The sequence below is a fragment of the Tympanuchus pallidicinctus genome, unplaced genomic scaffold (assembly GCF_026119805.1).
Source record: "Tympanuchus pallidicinctus isolate F22 unplaced genomic scaffold, pur_lepc_1.0 scaffold9, whole genome shotgun sequence".
Lineage (NCBI taxonomy): Eukaryota > Metazoa > Chordata > Aves > Galliformes > Phasianidae > Tympanuchus > Tympanuchus pallidicinctus.
Window position 1 is genome coordinate 14,589,377 of NW_026294813.1, and position 16,114 is coordinate 14,605,490.

Consider the following 16,114-nt stretch of genomic DNA (forward strand, 5'->3'; position numbering starts at 1 on the left):
AAGTTGCTGTTTCTCACCTCCAGCTCCCTCAGAGCATTGTCACACTCCTTTTGGCCTGGTGCCTGCTGGGTGCACATGGTGATCAGCTGGTTAATGCTGTCAGTCACAGCCCTGCCAGGACAGGGGAGAGGCACACATGGACAGGATCAGTGTTAGCTTCATCATCCAGAACCATCACTACTGCGAACGCTTTAACTTGGTTTTGGGGCACATCTTGGTATAGGAAATTGACAGAGGCTTTGGTTATGAGACCCTCATTCCCCCCCAGGGTCTATCTCTTTTCATAGACTGCAACAGCATCCAGTTTAGGAGTACATTAGATAAATGGGCTTAGCGCAGCCCCGTAACAAGTTGAGTCTCATACAGACAGATACCTGGCCTAAACTGAGTTGTCTGCAGCCCAGCACAGCCCTTGGCATTTAACCACCTCTCCCCATGCACTGCAAGCAGTTCTTCCTACCGTGCTGCTGCTGCCAGCTGACTCTTAAGGTTGGGGGCTGTGGGGTCAGCAGAAAGCGCCTTCGCTGCCAGCAGCAGCTTGCTGGAGGACATGGAGATGCTCTTCAGGTTTGATACCACCTGCGCCTGATCTTCTTTGTTCTGCAAAGAACCAATAAGAGTCACCAACAGCAGATTGCCAAGCTCTGTGCCCACCCTCAATTTCTTTGGTGCTTTCCAGACTGTGACAGACCCCTTTGCTTACTTTGTCTGCCAGCTGGCAGCAGCAAGGATCTGGTGAATTTGCTGAACCAACCCTAGCCTCTTCCTACCCCTCTACTGCCATTTTGCCCAGTCTTGGTCTCTCCAAACGGGTGTTTGCACTCACTGGAGAAAGGCTGGCCATCTCCACTCCCGCTTGCAGGAACTCATTGAAGTCCTGTCCAAATTTGCCAGAGGATTTGGCCAGGTCCTGGGGTGTGCCGCGTGATGCTTGCACCAGCTCGTTGGCAGACTGGTTGAGCCCTGCAGCCGCCCGGTTCAGCTGGCTCTGCGCCTCCTGGAAGGTCTTGTTGCTGGGAGGGAACTGGAGGCATAGAGGGTGTCAGGAGCTGCCGTGAGGTGGTGGCAGCTGGATGGGCATTCCACAGCCAACAGCAGGGAGAGCATCCAGCTGTGCCCACCTCAACACTTCATGGTTCCCTTTAGCCCCAGGCTGAGCTCACCGAATCTGAGAGCAGCCTCTTGCTGGCCTCTCCCACCATGCGGATGGCAGCGTCCACGTCCCGCTGCCCAGGCAGGCAGTTCACGCAGCGATTCAGAGCCTGTGACACCGCCTTGGCCACCTGCAGAAGATACGAACAAAGCCTGTTCAGCAGCCATCCCTGGTGGCCCGCCCTCATCCCACAGCCATCCAGGGGCCCAGACCCACCTGCACCAGACGCTGCTGGCTGTCAGGGTCCCCAGGCTTGGCCACAGCTTTCCGTGCCTCCTCGATGAGGTTGTTGGCCTTATCCATCACGTCGCTAGCGCACTCCAACATGGCAGCCTGCACCTGAGGGTCCGAGCTGTTGGCCGCCACACCGCGGGCAGCCTGGCTGAGTGAGCGCAGAGCCTGGGCCACCTCCCGGGCAGCAATGCCTGCCATAGAGGAGAGTAGTCAGTCAGTGACAGCCTGGCCACATGCTGCAGCCTGGCTAGGGGCCGAGGGCTAGTACCTGTGTAGTTCTCATTGCCCTGGGCCACCTCGCCCAGGAGGTGAGCGATGGCGGAGGTGACAGCCTTGGTGCTGTTCCCCAGGTCCTGCGCACACTTCTCCATCTGCAGGGCAAACAACATGGAGGGGTTTGGCCCTGTGACCTCGCCTAGGCCTCCGTGTCCATCACCCCGCGTGCCCTCACCGTCTCTCCTGGCAGAGGCTTCAGCTTGCCATCCCTGGCGGCTGCCTTGGCCTCCTTCAGGTCCCTCTCCAAGCTCTGCACCAGGCCCAGTGCCGAGTCGATCTCCAGGGGCCCGCAGGCTTCCTGTGCCTGCAGCGGGTGGAAGGACGGACAGCATTACACAGAGCTCAGCCCGTGTAGAGGGGCCATCCCGCCCGCCTGCCCTCTGCAGCCCCTCACCTTCTGTGCAGCTGTGCGGAGCTCAGCCAAGGCTGCGGCCAGGTTCTTGGCGCACTGGCTGAGCTGCATGGCTGAGGCCTGGTCAGTGATGGTGGGCACGGTGGCCTTAGCCGCGGCAACCATCTTCCCACCAGGCTGTCAAAAAAGAAAAGAGTGAGACACGGCATGGCACGTAGTTGTCTTGCTGCCTGCATCCAGCAGCAGGTTTTCTGGTACCTGCAGGAAGTTCTGGCTGGCAGCGATGAGAGCCAGCTGGGCGCTGGGGCTGTCTGGCTGCGACTGGCTTCCTCGCACACCCTGCACCAGCATGGGGATCTGGTCTGCCACCACCTGTGATCAAGGGAGAGCAGGGTCACAACAGGGCCATGGAGTGTGTGGGCATCCCGATGGCTGCAGCTGCTCAGGCTCTGAGGGCAGGAGCTCCCCTCCTCAGCACTGGCAGCTCAGCCACGCAAAGATCTGACCACCGATCCCACGCACAGATCCCTGACCACTGCACAAGGAGTGCAGTGATGGGACAAAGAGTAGGTGTGGATGCCCCATCCCTGGAGATGCATAAGGCTGGGTTCAATGGGGCCCTGGGCAGCCTGATATGGTGGGGGCTGGAGCTGGGTGGGCTTTAAGGTCCCTTTTTCACAGCAGCTTTTCTCAGTTTTGCCTAGCGGCCCGCTGACACCCAGCCTGTGTCCCCCATGTCCCTCACCTTGCAGCTCTGCACCAGCTGCTGTTGTGCAGCAGGGTTCTTGTTGGAGGCAGCAGCATGCTGTGCGGCGGCGATGGTCTGGGTGGCGGAGGCGGCTGCCTGCTTGGCTGCGTGCTACCAGGGAAAAAGCACAAGTCAGATGTGGGGAGCCCAGCACAGGAGCCCTCTGCCACAGACCAAGGTCCTGCTCACCAGTACCCTTCTGTTCAAACACCGTCCCTCTTTCCCCTCTGCAGCCCAAACCGCAGCCTCACCTCCAGCTTGTGCACCAACTTCTTCTTGATGGCGTTCTGAGCCGCAGCGTTGGTGGCCATGCGCAGCCCCTCTGCTGCCTCCCGCAGCCGCTGCTGCTGCTCCTCACTGTCGGGATGGGCGGCAGCCCCCTGGATAAAGCAGAGCCATGGTATCCGACATGACCCTCAGTTCTCCTGTCATCCTGCCAGAGGTCGCTGTGCTTTGCCCCTGCCTCCAGCGGCTCCTCCCGCCTGCCACCAACCTTTGCAGCCTCCACCATCTTGGCGGTGGCATCAGCCAGAATTTTGGCCGCGCTCAGCAGCTTGCGTGAATTCTCCAGGTCAGTCTCTCCCTCTGCGTCAGCTTTAATAGCATTGACGAGGTCGGAGGTGGCCTGGGCCAGAATACGAGCCTGCCGCACCATTTCCCCTAGGAAGGAAGGAAGGAAGGCTGTCAGCAAGTCCTGAGAATTACCCTGATTTGCTGCTTTGCTGCACCAGCCCTCCATCTTTGGGGAAGCTCCAAGCATGAGCCCCCAACAAGGCATGACTCCAGAACCTGCTTCATCTCACCGTGCCTCTCAAGCCCACCATCCCCAGGTGCCACCAGCCACTCACTCTTACCTGCGTCGCCCATGGAGCTGAATATGTTCTCAGTGACGTTGAGGATGGTGTCAGTGGCCTGGTCGTAGCGCCCGATGGGCTGCCCACCTGTGGCGTGCTGCTTGATGTGCTGCAGCAGGTCGTTGAGGGCCTGGGTGACGGCGGTGGCTGCCACTCCCACCTGCTTCAGCAGCTGGTCATCATTGGTGGCTGCCTTAGAGGCTTCCACACAGCCCTCTGCCGACTTGGCTACCAGCTTGCCAGCCTCGATCAGCTGCTCCTGGCACACTGGGGAGCTGATGGTGGGAGCCACTACCTGTAGGACAGGAAAAAAGCTGGGCAGCGCTGCCATTCTGCAGCCCCCACTCTCCGTCCAGCATCCCACGACCTCAGTGACTGCTGTCCTTCACCCCCAAGGAGGATGTTCCAAAGAACCAGGGTCAGAGGAAACAGAGACTTCAAGTCTGAGCAGAAGCAAAGTGAGTGTTGGTGCTTACCTTGGTGCAGGCCACCAGCTGGGAGGTGGAGAGGGCACACTGCGTGGCAGCTGCAATCACCTGCGTCTGCAGTGCTGAGTCTTCTGTTTTCTGAGCCACGTTCTTGGCCTTCAGCACCAGCGCAGCAGCGGCGCTGGCCACAGCCTTGGCCAGTTGCATCAGCATGTCCTGGGAGGACGGACAGGGTCAGTCCTGGAGCCACCACAGAGCCAGGCACAGCCGCCTGCACGGCTCTCGTGAAATATTCAGCAGGGAAACATGAGATCAGGGGGCCTTTCCGCCACCCCTGCCTTGCATCGAACTCCTGGTGTGTGGCTGGCAACACCTCCAGCAAATCCCTACAGCTGGGTGCTATGGCACCTACCAGCACCACGACACTGTCATGGACAAAATCACTGCCTGGAGCAACTCAGCAGCACCACCCATGATGTTGTCACAGGGACAACCCACGCAGCACTTCTGATTACCCCACAGCCAGAACCTGCAGTGAGGCCCCATGCTGCCAGGAGGCCCTGCAGCACACAGCAGGATCTTCCTGGCAGAACGCCCAGCACACTGCTACCATCTGGATTTGCTCTCATGCCACGCTGCTGGATGCCAATAACAGTGCTTGGGACAGGGAGCTCGGGCAAGGTGTACAGGTCACAGCTCCTCCCATTGCAGGCAGCAGCTAAGCTGGCTGCCAGGCCTGTCTTCCTTCTGAGAGCATGCTTGCAGAGCATAAACAAGACAAATACACCACCACCAGATTCCTGAATGAGCCCTAAAGCCGCACCCTGCTACAGCAAAGCCTCTGGCCACCAAGCAACATCAGAGTATCCCCACACCTACTGCAAGCCAAAGCCACTCCTGCTGCTGTCCATCACCCTGTCAGACATGGCAGCAGGCTGGAGAGCACATGCACCAAACTCTGGAGCCCAAAGTTCCCATAAGCACAGCAGTTGCCTAAGGCAGAGAAGCACTCTGTATGAACAGCCTGGAGAAAGGAAGAGAATACACTCGGGTCTGGTTGTGATGCAGGCTATACATCCCACGATTTCTGAACCTGTCCCCTGCCCTGTGCTAGTTGCATATAGGATTGCTTGGTCTTTAGTGAGGGCCCCCAGGAAGGAGCTGCCCCCCCAACTCCTCCTGCTAGCTCCTCCTGTACATGCTGCCTCTGTCTCACTTCCCCCCCCAAGCTGTTCTGCTCTTCTTGGTGTTCTCTCCAGGCTTTGCTGACCATACTGAGGCCATGTGGCTGCAGTGAGCAGAGACCTCTCATTTCATGAGCACATTTTGGTCTACACTAGGTCAGGTTCCCTCTGCTGCCTCTGCTGTGCTGAGCGGCTACAGGAAACCAGCATGGGAAGAGCTCAGTTCAGCAAAAACAACAACCACAGGTCTTTGGCTGTCCCAGATCCCTGTTCTGGGCAGCCAGGCACTGCAGGCACAAGGTGGTAGCTGGGGCACTGACCCGAGTGCATGGACTTCTGAGAGCTGATCACGAGAAAAGCAGATTTTCCACCAGCACCCATCTCCAAAGAATTCAGATGATTGTCCCCAGAGGAGCAGCCCTGATATCCAAGAGGAGCGGACACCACCAAGCCATGCCTACAGCCCCCTTTTACCGTCTTTGGGTCTGAGGAGGGCGGGATCCAAGCACGCCGGCTTTCGGGCATCTACATGGGAATCCACAAGATAAGAGGCATTACATGACAGCGGCTCTAAGGGCAGGGATGGGAATTGGCCTGTCTGCTCCCCAGCACTGTGCTTGGGTCAAGCTTCAGCACGGACCTCTCCTGGGGCTCCTGTGCAGGGCAGAAGGATTTTCCAAGCATATGTCCCCACGCACAGCCAGAGCCGCTCACCTGGAACCGAGGGTCAGTGTCGCTTTCCCCGATCTGCTGCAGCAGCTCTCCGCTCGTCTGGCCCACAAGGCCAGCGGCCTGCAGGAGATTCTGGCGGGGCTGCAAGAAAAGAGGCAAAACCACCAGGTTGGGCAAGCCAGGTTGGGAGCGCCAAGCTGCTCCCATGGCTCCCACGCATCCTGGTTCAGCTCTCTAGTGCCCGCCAGTCCTTCCTGCTCCTTCGCACCTCAGCACTGGCGGGCTGTGCTGTCTTCAGCAAGTCCGAGACGGCACTGGCCAAGTTCTTGGCTGCCTGCAGGAGCTGCCTCCCATTGCCTCCCTCATCCTCCATCAGGGCAGCCAGCAGCTTCACACCCTTGGACATCTCAGTCAGGTTAGAAGATATGGTGGTGACAGCGCAGCCTACAGCCGTGTAGTCTGTGTCAGCTGGATCCCCTGCATAGAAAAAAGAGGGATATGGGGACCCTTGGAGAAACATCAGAAGCACTCAACCCTGTGCCTGGAGTAGAAGTGCCTGAAATTAGTGTAATTCATGAGAAGCTGCCTGGCTCCTTCATCAGTACAGCAAAGCTGGAGCACACTTGTGGCTGCTATCACAGGTGAAAATGGAAAAATATACATCAGTGCGGTTTAGACTCAGCACTGGCTAAGCCAGGCTGCCACGTTTCAGAAGGGAGGACCCCCAACCTGCATACAATCATACAATGGGTGGGTTAGAAGAGACTGTAAAGTTCACTCATTCCACTAATTTCCATCCTCCTGCCATGGGCTGGTTGCCCCCAGCAGCACAGGTTGCCCAGGGCCCTGTCCAACCTGGCCTTGAGCACCTCCAGGGATGCGGTACCACAGCTGCTCTGGACAGCAATGCCAGTGCCTCACCACCCTCCCAGTGAAAAATTTCCCTGATATCCAATCTAAATCTCCTTTCTTTTAGTTTAAAGCTGTTCCTCCTTGTCATATCGCTGTCTGCCCATGTGAAAAGTTGATTTCCCCCCGTATACATGCTCTCTTTAAGGAAGGCCAAAGGTGAACAATTAGAGACCAAAGCCTTCTGCTGAGAGGTGGTCCACTGCTGCCCTACCTGCAGTGAGGTTGACCACTGAGGCTGTGCCGGCAGTGATAGCATCCACCTGGGAGTGGATCTCATGCTTGGACTCATCCATCTTGTTTTTGCGCCAGGCTTTGGAAGCCTGAAATGAGGAGAAGAGGGTCAGGAGGTGGAGGCAGTGGGGAGCTGCAGTGAGATGTGAAAGGAGACAGGAGGTAATGGAAGAAGAGCTGCCACCACCCAAAACCCCTCACCCCTAAAACCCCAAGACTGAGTGTCCCAAATTCATTCTGCAGGCAGCAATCTTCCTGTGAGCTGCTAACACTTCTTGCCTCATCTACCCCACCAGCAAACTTCTAGCCCCAGCAGCCTGGCACTCCTTCCCCAGGCACTCACGGCATCCTGTCCGAGGGGCGGCAAAGTCTCGAAGTCATCCAGTGTGGCCTGGGCTGCATTCACAGCTTGCATGCTGGAGTTGATGGTACCTGTTAGTGCCTGTTGTGCTGAAGTCTGCAAGGCAAGAGCAGAGTGAGGAGGCTGCTTGGGACAGTGCTCTAAGCAGGTGCTGACTACAGAGCCCCTGCTCCCATGGCAAGCCGATGCCAGGCCAGAAGGATGGGTCTGCATGAATCCCCTGGCCACCCTGGAAGCACCTACCAGAGGAGGCATGTGCCCTCGATGCATCTGGCCACTGGTGATTTGCAACTGGGCCTGGGGCATTGTCCCCACCTGGAAGTTCTCTGGGCCCCCGGCCCCTGTGCGCATGATGGCCGGCAGTGCAACCGAGCCCAGCTCCGCCTTGCCCACACGGTTAAACTGCTGCTGCAGGACGGTTGACCTGGAATGAAGAGAAACAGCAGCAGTGAGATCCTCCTCCCTGGACCAGCACTTTGGCTGCTCCCCACAATGCTGCCCTGAATACTGAAGGATGCCCAGGGACGCCAGGGGCTGAACTGTGGTATGCCACTTGGCAGCCAACTTGCTCTTACTTACTTCTTCGGAGACACCGAGTCTTCCAGCATGGTGGACTCCTCATCTCCCTCCAGACCAAAGTGGTCTTTGCTCTTTTTCTGTTAAGGCAAAGAGAACACGCATTGGGTCAGTCCACAGCTCACAGCCTCCATGCTGCTGCCCAGGCTGGGGAAGTCCATGGGATATCCCCATCTATCCCCAGCAGAACCATGAGCCCAAGAAGCACCTTGCCCTTTGCACTTCTCCCAGGAGAAGAGCAAGCTGCCTTTCCCTGAACTTGCCTTTTTCAGGATGATGTCGATGTAGCCAGCAATCAGCTGGGCAATCTGCTCCCCTTCTGTTGTCTGCACTGAGTAGTAGCCATCCTGGTAATCTCCAAAATCCTACAAGGGCACAGCACAGGGTTGCACCAAGGCTGGATGCTGGCACATATCCTGAGCCCCTCTGGTATGTGCTAAGCACCATGGCCAGTGCTGTGCCAGCACTTTCTGCCTGTTCTTGGGGCCAGGAGAGGAAGGGAGCAGGGCACAGAGGACTGAGAGCTGGGACTGGCTCCTACCAAGGTGAAGCTCTTGGGAGAGGCTGCCCAGCGCTTGATGTTGGTCAGGCTCCACTCCTGAATCACTTCCTTGGTTTTCTCATCCACACGCATCACGCATTCCTTGGTGATCCCCAGCAGACGTGGCACCAGCTTGTTCTTCCCCTTCATTTTCTCCTGCAGGACATGACAAAGTTATGGGGGTTAGGAGGCTCATCAAAGAGCCGTGTGGGCAGCAAGCAACCCTCGGGCCACAAGTCCAGGTGTGATAATTATTACATGGATCTTGAAAAGGATATGGGGAAAAGCAGGAACCGAGTGTGAGGGTAGTGCAGATAAAAATCACAAAGTCTTTAAGTTGGCCATAGGTTGCACCGGAGGAGGTTCAGGTTGGATATTAAGAAAAGTTGCTTCTCAAAAACAGTGTTAAGGCACTGGCACAGGCCAGGGAGGTGGTGAAGTCACCATCCTTGGGGGTGTCCATGAACCGTGGAGATGTGGCACTGAAAGATGTGGTTAGTGGGCACGGTGGGGACGGGCTTGTGGTTGGATTAGATGACCTTAGTGATCTTCTCCAACCTGAACAGTTCTACAATTAGAAGAAGGGCAGGCAGATAGGAGGGATACAGGGAGAGCTAGGGCAATGTGGACTGAGAGGTAAATGGTGGGTAGAGATGGGAAAAATGAAGAGATGCTGAAAAGCAGCAGAAGAGGTAGAACTGCAGAGCTTCTGCTCTACCTTGACTAGGAAGAAGGAGACCCCATAGGTCTTGAGGGAGCGGGCCAGCTTCACGTAGCGAACTTTGGCCTCGATCTCGCTCATGTTCCCGCAGTTCTTGTGGGCCTGTAATCACCAGAGGACATCAGGTCAGCTACCACGTTGCCAACACCACCTTCACAACTTCTCCAGGCTCTCCCCCTGCCTTACTAGAGTTCCATTCCCCACCATTCCCACCCAAATCATCCCTCTGACCACCTGGAACTTCAGATTTGTCACATACGCCCAACTACAGCCACACACTCCTCTTCCTCACCTGCCAGGCTGTGATGTGCTGGGACAATAGCAGCCCAAACCTTTGGCAGGGAGTGACAAGCCTGATCTCAGCACAGCCTCGCACTTACCATAAAGATCTTGCGTTCCCCTTTCTGCTTGATGTACTCCTTTGGCAGGAAGTCCTTCAGCCTGCCAAGAGACAGCAAACTCAGCTCCCACAGCACAGCCCAAAGCCAGCATTTGTGTTCCTCTACAAAGACGCCCAGCACAGAGCTTTGCACAAAACCCCACCGGTGCAGTGTTTTTGGTAACAGGAAGGATGTGGGAGAGGTCATCGCAACTAATGACAACTCCAGGACCCAAAACCTTGGAGCCACCCTCTGGGATGATGATGCCCTGGGGGATGGAACTTGGCACATGCGCAAAGGGACACCCTGGGACACTCACTCCAGAAAGCCGGGCTTGTGCTTCTGCTCGTTGTGTGGCCCAAACTGGATCTGGCACTGGTAGCCAGCAAACTCACACGCTTTGTCAAATGAGACGGGATGGGAACCGTTAAGGATGTCATCGCGTGCCTAAATGGGAAGAGAAGACACTGCAGTCTGCTCTGCTCCCTTCCACATCTGGTGGGATCTGTGCTGGCACAGAGCAGCTAGCCAGGCACCTGAAATGCCCCGGGGCTGCTCCTGACCGAACACCTGATGGGTTGTCACAGGGCAGCATTGCTGTACCTGCACGTAGAGCAGGTTGAGCTGTACAGGATCTCGTGAGTCCACGTTCTGGTCAGAGTAGAAGAACTTTCGTCGCAGCAGTAGCGTCTCATTGTCATCAATGCCTTGTTCACGCAGGGTCCGGCCGTGGTCCAGCCAGTTCACTGCAGATGATGGCAGAGTGTGAACAGGGACAGACAGCCAGGCAGGGACAGACATACAGAGACACACAGACAGACAGGTGGCCTCAGTGCCATTCCCACCACCCTCAGCAAGGGATGGCTCTGTCCCCAGAGCTTGCCAGCACATACACTCGTCATCAGTGTGCAACTTCTGCTTCAGTTTCTCCATCTTCTTCTCATCCCGCAGCAGGGTCTTGTCCTTCTTGAGGGTGCCAGTGACTTCCTCCTTCTTCTCCTCCATGATCTCCCGAACAAGTGAGTACTCATCATAGTTGGTGATGCCTGCAGGAGCATATACCACTGAGCCGGTGCTGCTCCCCTGACACTCCATATTCCTCCCTGCCCCACGTTGCCACCCCTCGTCTCACCAATTCGAGCACATATTGTCATCAGCATGTCTGTGACGGTCTTGGAGTCGTCAACCATAACTGTTTTCACAGTCCCATCCAGCATGCGAATCTTCAGGGGCCGCTGCTTCTTCTTGTACTCCATAGTATCCTACAGGTACAACCAGCACAACTCCAGCAGCCATGCTGAGTACATCGCACCACATCCCCCTGACTCCCAGCTCCTCAGCAGGACCGTGGGGAACGCACAGCGCTGGTTGAATGCTTACCCCATTGCGAAGCATGTAGTAGTCCAGTGCCTTCCCAGCCTCCAGCCAAATCCCCTTCTTTGGGTCTTCATCCGAGAGGAACAGCCCAAAATCATTGGCTGGAAAACACAGAGAGATTCTGTCTGGTTGGATGGGGCCACTGGGATGTGCATGGCACAGCAGCACCCCTGCACGCTGCTGGAATTGACTGCAGTGGCCATGAGACCAGGGAAAGCCTGAGTGGGCAAAAAGCTGGCAAACAAACAGCAGGGTGGGTGTTTTACATCTGTTTGTCTGCAGGAAAGCTCATCTGAAGCATGCCCACACAGTACTAACTGGGAAGTGGAAGTCACAGCTGACAGATGAGCTCGGAGTGGTGGCTGACAGCTCTAAAATGTTTGATCCAAAACATAACAACCAAAGGATGATGATAAAATGCTGAGCATTGCCAGGAAGGGCGCAGGGAACAACGCAGAGTTTGCAAACAATATCAAGAGAGCAGAAGAAGTCATGGAGCAGGAGGGGCAGCTGCTTGCTGTGGGGGATTGAAGAAGGATGTGGTGGAGGATTACAAGGTGAATTTGTGCAGAATTTTGATGTTCTACAATCCTGCCCACTAGGATGGGTCTGCTGCTGCCCAAGGACAGCCCTGGCACTGCTGCTGCGAGAAGTGCTGCCCCGGGAAAAGCCCTTCTGCTCCTTGCCAGCAACCTCTGGTTGTGTAAGCAGGCAGGGAGGGGGAAATTCCTGAGCTGCCCTATGCCTGCCCAGCTCATGCTGTGCAGGGGATCCTGCTGAATGGAGCAAGGAATTAGTGAGACTGCCCTTTGTTGGCTTTTGGAAAAGCAAGCTATTTCCAAAGCCAATTCTAAAAGGCTCATTCTAAAGCACTAAGAACCATGTAGCTCACTCAGATCTCTGCAAAGGAGGAGAGAGGCACTTCCTGGGGCAAGGCAAGAGCAGGGCCAGAGCTCACACTGTTCAGGGAAGTGGCATTCAGCCATAAAACTCAGGCAAAAGGCAGGGAAAAAGGCAGCAGCTGCCCCAGCAGCTCAGGACTCCTCTCTGGGGCAGGAAAGCAGGCTCAGAGAGGTTTGCTGGGAAACATGCTCAGATGAAACTGTAACAGCATCCTGGAAGAGAAGCAGGGCAGTTCCAAAAGAGACCCACAAATGTCACTGGGTAAAGGCAACAAAGAAAAACAAGAGAAAACGGTGAGCTCTGTAGCAGGGATGAGGTAAAAGCAGGTAAGTGGAAGAACTGCCTTGGGGATTCCCAGCATTGCAGCCTGAATGCAGCAGGGCTGAGCTTCAGCTGCTGCCGGCGGAGCAGAGGGCAATGGTGAGAGCTGGGGCCGAGCAGCTCCCTTTAAGGCTCTCTCCTCGCGCTTTACGAGCAGCCTGGCACGGACCCAGGGGCAGGAAATGCAATGGCTGCAGATCCGCGTAAACACCCCGTCCCCCTCCGAAACCGAAAGCCATGGTTGTGCAGAGCGAGAAGGCATTTCCTCTGCTGCGCCAGGAATCTGCTGCTCCCAGATGTCGCTGCCTTCACCCCCCTCCTCCCACCTCCTGGAGCTGGGGGTGCCTGTCCCTGGGACGGCTCAGCGTCCCGAGGTGCTTTGTCACCCACTTAATTTTGAGTCTGACGGCAGCAGGGAGATATTAGAGCTGACAAAGCTCAGCACAGAGGCAGCACGTCACGGCCCCACACAGGGCTGCAGGGGAGGGTATATGTTCCCCAAGAAAGGAAAAGTTAACTTATATGGTACAGGAACACCCGCTGAGAGCACCGCAGTTGTTGGAACCCACCGAGTCCTGGCCAGCTTAAGGCATGTAGGAGAGGAGATAGGAGGCAGGGAAAAGGCTCACAGCAATGGACACATATTTCACTTCCAATGCCTTTTTCCTACCCCCCCTCCAAGTCCCCAAAATTCTTCCCAGGTTACTGGGAGGAATTTTTCCAAGACTTGCTGCGTGCAGATGGGAAGCCTAGAGCAGATCAAGGGCAGCACTTGCTGGGCTGCAGGAACTACTGCCTGTTCTCTTACTTATTTTCAAGCGAGTGACCTTAGCAGACGACAGCCCCGGGGCTCAGGTAAAGTCTGCTCCTCTTGGAGCTCTTTTGTGCCACTCTGTGTGGCTGGGCAATTCCTTCATGTCTGGGAGCCTGAACATCTCGCTAGAACCAAGGCTCATAGAAACAGCTCTATCAGAGCAACCCCTTCAGTTGCTGCAGAGAGGGACCTGTGTCCCTCCGTGCGAGTGAAGGTCTAACACAGGAAACCTGCCTAGCAAGGGATTAGACCAGAGGTTCCTTCAACCCCTACAATTCAGTGATTCTGTCTACAGATCTCCAAAATGAGCCGCAGTGCACTGACAGACTTTCCAGCAAGATAACACCACCGAAAGCTCCAGCAAAGCCCTCATTTTGCACAAAGCTTCCCAAGCTCACAATCAAACTTCTTCATCCAGGGCTTACAAGATGCCTTGAAATGAGCTCTCCCATTGCCATGCAGCACCCAGCAAACGCCCTGTGGGTGCAGAAACCCAGATCTCGGGGGACAGAGCAGGAAAGGAAAGCTGCAAAGAGCCATTACACATATATTTTAGAGATGCAAACAGCAGAGCAGAGCAGGCCATAATGCACAGCCTGAAATAAGATGGGTTTGTCCGAAGCTGCAGGAGCGTGCTGAAACTATGGGTGCTAAAGGGTGCCCATCACAGGCAGGTGAGAAGCAATGAGAGCAATTCCAGGGCTGCCAGAAGAGAAAAAAAGAGGTGTATCTGGGGAAGCAGAAACACACTTGCAAAGAGCAGGGGACGATCCCCAGACCGCACACTTACGCTGTCCCATCTGTGCCTCGGGCACGCGCTCCCGGATCATGCGGCAGGCGTCGTACACCATGGTGGAGGGCTCGAACTGCATCGTCTTCACCACATTGCCAATGCTGATCTTCAGCGAGAGGGCAACCATGGTGGCGGCCGGGCTATCCCCACTTCTGTGTCACCTGCTGAGGACACAACACGTCAGATCCCACCACCAGGCGTCGGGACACGATGCTGGGTGGGATGCGATGGTGTTCACCCCTCTGCAGGTGCCTGGAGGTGGTGGGGGAGCAGAGCCCAGAGCTCAGGTCCCAACCCAGGAGCAGGTGAAGTTGGTGGAGAATAGCGTACGGACAGAAGGGCTTCAGATGGAGTTCCCAGCCTGGCCTACTAATGCAGAGCGCTGGGGCTGCTGTGCCCTCATCGTGCACCCAGTGTCCCCGAGCGGGCTGTGCTCGTGCACAGCTGTCAGCCACAGCACAGAGGAAATGTGTGTCAGTAGTGTGCTGAGATAAGGCAGCACTGTGCAACTGAAGGGGCTTTAATTAAAACTGTGGCAAAGCAACTGCAAAAGGAAAACCTCACGTGGTGCGTGGTCCAACACCACTATCGAGGTCCAGCAGGGAGCCCTGTGGGGACCCCAGGAAACGCACACCGTGCTGCTCGAGGAGACAGGGGCTGGGGCAGCACCCAGCTCGCCGCAGTCCGCGCCGGGGGGCTCTGGCGGTCCTCCCCATCGGATCCCGGCGGCCACAGGGCTCTGCTCGGGAGGAGCGCCGTGCCGCCTCCACCAGCGCGTGGAGCCGCTCCAGCTGCGCATTCCTGAGCCGTTCGGCAATGCGGCGCAGGAGCCCCGTCGGAGGCCCTCGGCCCCCGCCGACGAGGAATGCAACGCGAGCGGGACGGCCCTGCATGCAGCCGCTCCGCAGCCCCACGGCCGGGAGCTGTGAGGGGCCGCCGGGGATTTGAGGGGACGGACGGGAGGGGCGGCTGCGGCCGGCGGGACGGAGATCATCCTCTTCCCTAAATCTAAAAATACCCCGGAGCGGAGCGCTGAGCCTTTTCCATTCCCTCCCCCCCCCCCCCCGCTTCTGCCCGCAGGGCAGGGTCAGGGAGCGGGGAGGAAGAGGAACGCAGAGGCAGGCGAAGAAATTAAAACAGTCCCAAAGCAGGACAGTACTGCAAAGAAAACACGGGATGCCGCACCCGGCCGCCTGAGCGGCCCGGCTTCACTCGTGAATTTCTGCAAAATTGGTGAACTCGGCCCCTAGCTGCAGGATGTGCCGGGGGGGAAACTGCGATGGGACAGGGGCAGCTCCGGCTCTGTGGGGCCGTCAGCAGCCGCGCGTGGCCACCGCCCCGTGCCCCAAATAGCTCTCTATGAGGCGCTTAAACCATGAAGAAGCCGGAGGCTCGTTGCTCTTTCTACGTTCCGAGGAAATGCTTTGTGCGTTGCTCTCCACCAGCACGTTAAAGCAGAAGTGGTCTCTGCTACTTAGAGCAGTGGCGGCGGGGCACAGTGTGAGGGTTGAATCTCGGCTGCTGCTTCCCACCCCATGGCAGCACCCTGGTGCAAGGGAAAGACCTGAGTGCATTTCCGCACTAGGTTATGCACGGGGACACGGGGGCACCGGAGGGCAGCGAGAGCCCTTCTGCGAGCTTTGCGGAGGCACCGGTGCGGCAGGAAACAGATCTGGGGCTCTGTGCTGATGACAGCAGCGCCGTGTTCCCAAGGCACCGGTGCAGAGACAGCACCGGCAGTAAGGGCTGCACTGTGATGGTGCCACTGAGGGCACAGACAAAGTGCAAGAAGCAACTGTCAGCCCCAGGCTGCCCCACCGGGAGGTGGAAAAAAAAAAAGCAAAAAGCCAAACGATGTGATGAATGCACACCAATTTTCAGCACTGGCCACCCTCCAGGGAAAGCAAACAAGTCAGCAGTGCTCTCTGGTAGGCGAGGCAGATAAGCCAGCACAGCAGCAGTGCAGCGGCTGCGGGCACTTCTGCATTTCTCTTCCCCGCGACGCCTCGGCCGCCATCCCCGGGGCACAGAGCGATTTTCCACCCCATGACGTCGCCGCTGTATTTATGTCTCCGGGCTTCAGAGCAGCGCTGCTGCGAGCACGGGCACAGAGAAAGTTTTATTTTTGCAAAGAAAAAAAAAAAGAGAGAGAGAGGCAAAAAAAAAAAAAAAACCAAAGCGGAGCCCACCGGGGTTCTGCCTCACAGGCTGTGCCTGCAGGCAGCCGGCTTTTCAGCCGGTCCGTGGCACGCGTTCAGAGGCCGCAGAGCTTTCCCGAAGGAA

The 16,114-nt window shown here is 56.8% G+C and overlaps 1 protein-coding gene across 2 annotated transcripts in view; it reads right to left on the reverse strand.

The window, feature by feature from the left end:
- The window catches only part of TLN1 (talin 1), a 30,861-nt gene that overhangs the window by 13,587 nt on the left and 1,160 nt on the right, over nt 1-16,114 (reverse strand). Inside the window, exons 2-32 of one of the 2 annotated variants that reach the window (XM_052670574.1) lie at nt 13,829-13,992; nt 11,004-11,101; nt 10,756-10,885; nt 10,517-10,669; nt 10,227-10,369; nt 9,943-10,070; nt 9,624-9,684; nt 9,241-9,345; nt 8,523-8,678; nt 8,245-8,346; nt 7,985-8,061; nt 7,649-7,829; nt 7,388-7,501; nt 7,025-7,133; nt 6,170-6,378; nt 5,944-6,042; nt 5,704-5,754; nt 4,094-4,261; nt 3,618-3,912; nt 3,257-3,423; nt 3,015-3,143; nt 2,761-2,874; nt 2,274-2,387; nt 2,058-2,192; nt 1,839-1,967; nt 1,656-1,758; nt 1,370-1,578; nt 1,164-1,283; nt 827-1,024; nt 461-600; nt 18-111 (exon numbers count right to left, since the gene is read on the reverse strand). In XM_052670574.1, coding sequence (XP_052526534.1) covers nt 18-111; nt 461-600; nt 827-1,024; nt 1,164-1,283; nt 1,370-1,578; nt 1,656-1,758; nt 1,839-1,967; nt 2,058-2,192; nt 2,274-2,387; nt 2,761-2,874; nt 3,015-3,143; nt 3,257-3,423; nt 3,618-3,912; nt 4,094-4,261; nt 5,704-5,754; nt 5,944-6,042; nt 6,170-6,378; nt 7,025-7,133; nt 7,388-7,501; nt 7,649-7,829; nt 7,985-8,061; nt 8,245-8,346; nt 8,523-8,678; nt 9,241-9,345; nt 9,624-9,684; nt 9,943-10,070; nt 10,227-10,369; nt 10,517-10,669; nt 10,756-10,885; nt 11,004-11,101; nt 13,829-13,958 — 4,161 coding nt within the window. In that variant the 5' untranslated portion in view covers nt 13,959-13,992. Of the gene's footprint in view, nt 1-17; nt 112-460; nt 601-826; nt 1,025-1,163; nt 1,284-1,369; nt 1,579-1,655; nt 1,759-1,838; nt 1,968-2,057; nt 2,193-2,273; nt 2,388-2,760; nt 2,875-3,014; nt 3,144-3,256; nt 3,424-3,617; nt 3,913-4,093; nt 4,262-5,703; nt 5,755-5,943; nt 6,043-6,169; nt 6,379-7,024; nt 7,134-7,387; nt 7,502-7,648; nt 7,830-7,984; nt 8,062-8,244; nt 8,347-8,522; nt 8,679-9,240; nt 9,346-9,623; nt 9,685-9,942; nt 10,071-10,226; nt 10,370-10,516; nt 10,670-10,755; nt 10,886-11,003; nt 11,102-13,828; nt 13,996-16,114 lie in introns of those variants that run through there. The other variant, XM_052670575.1, reaches the window with a different exon arrangement.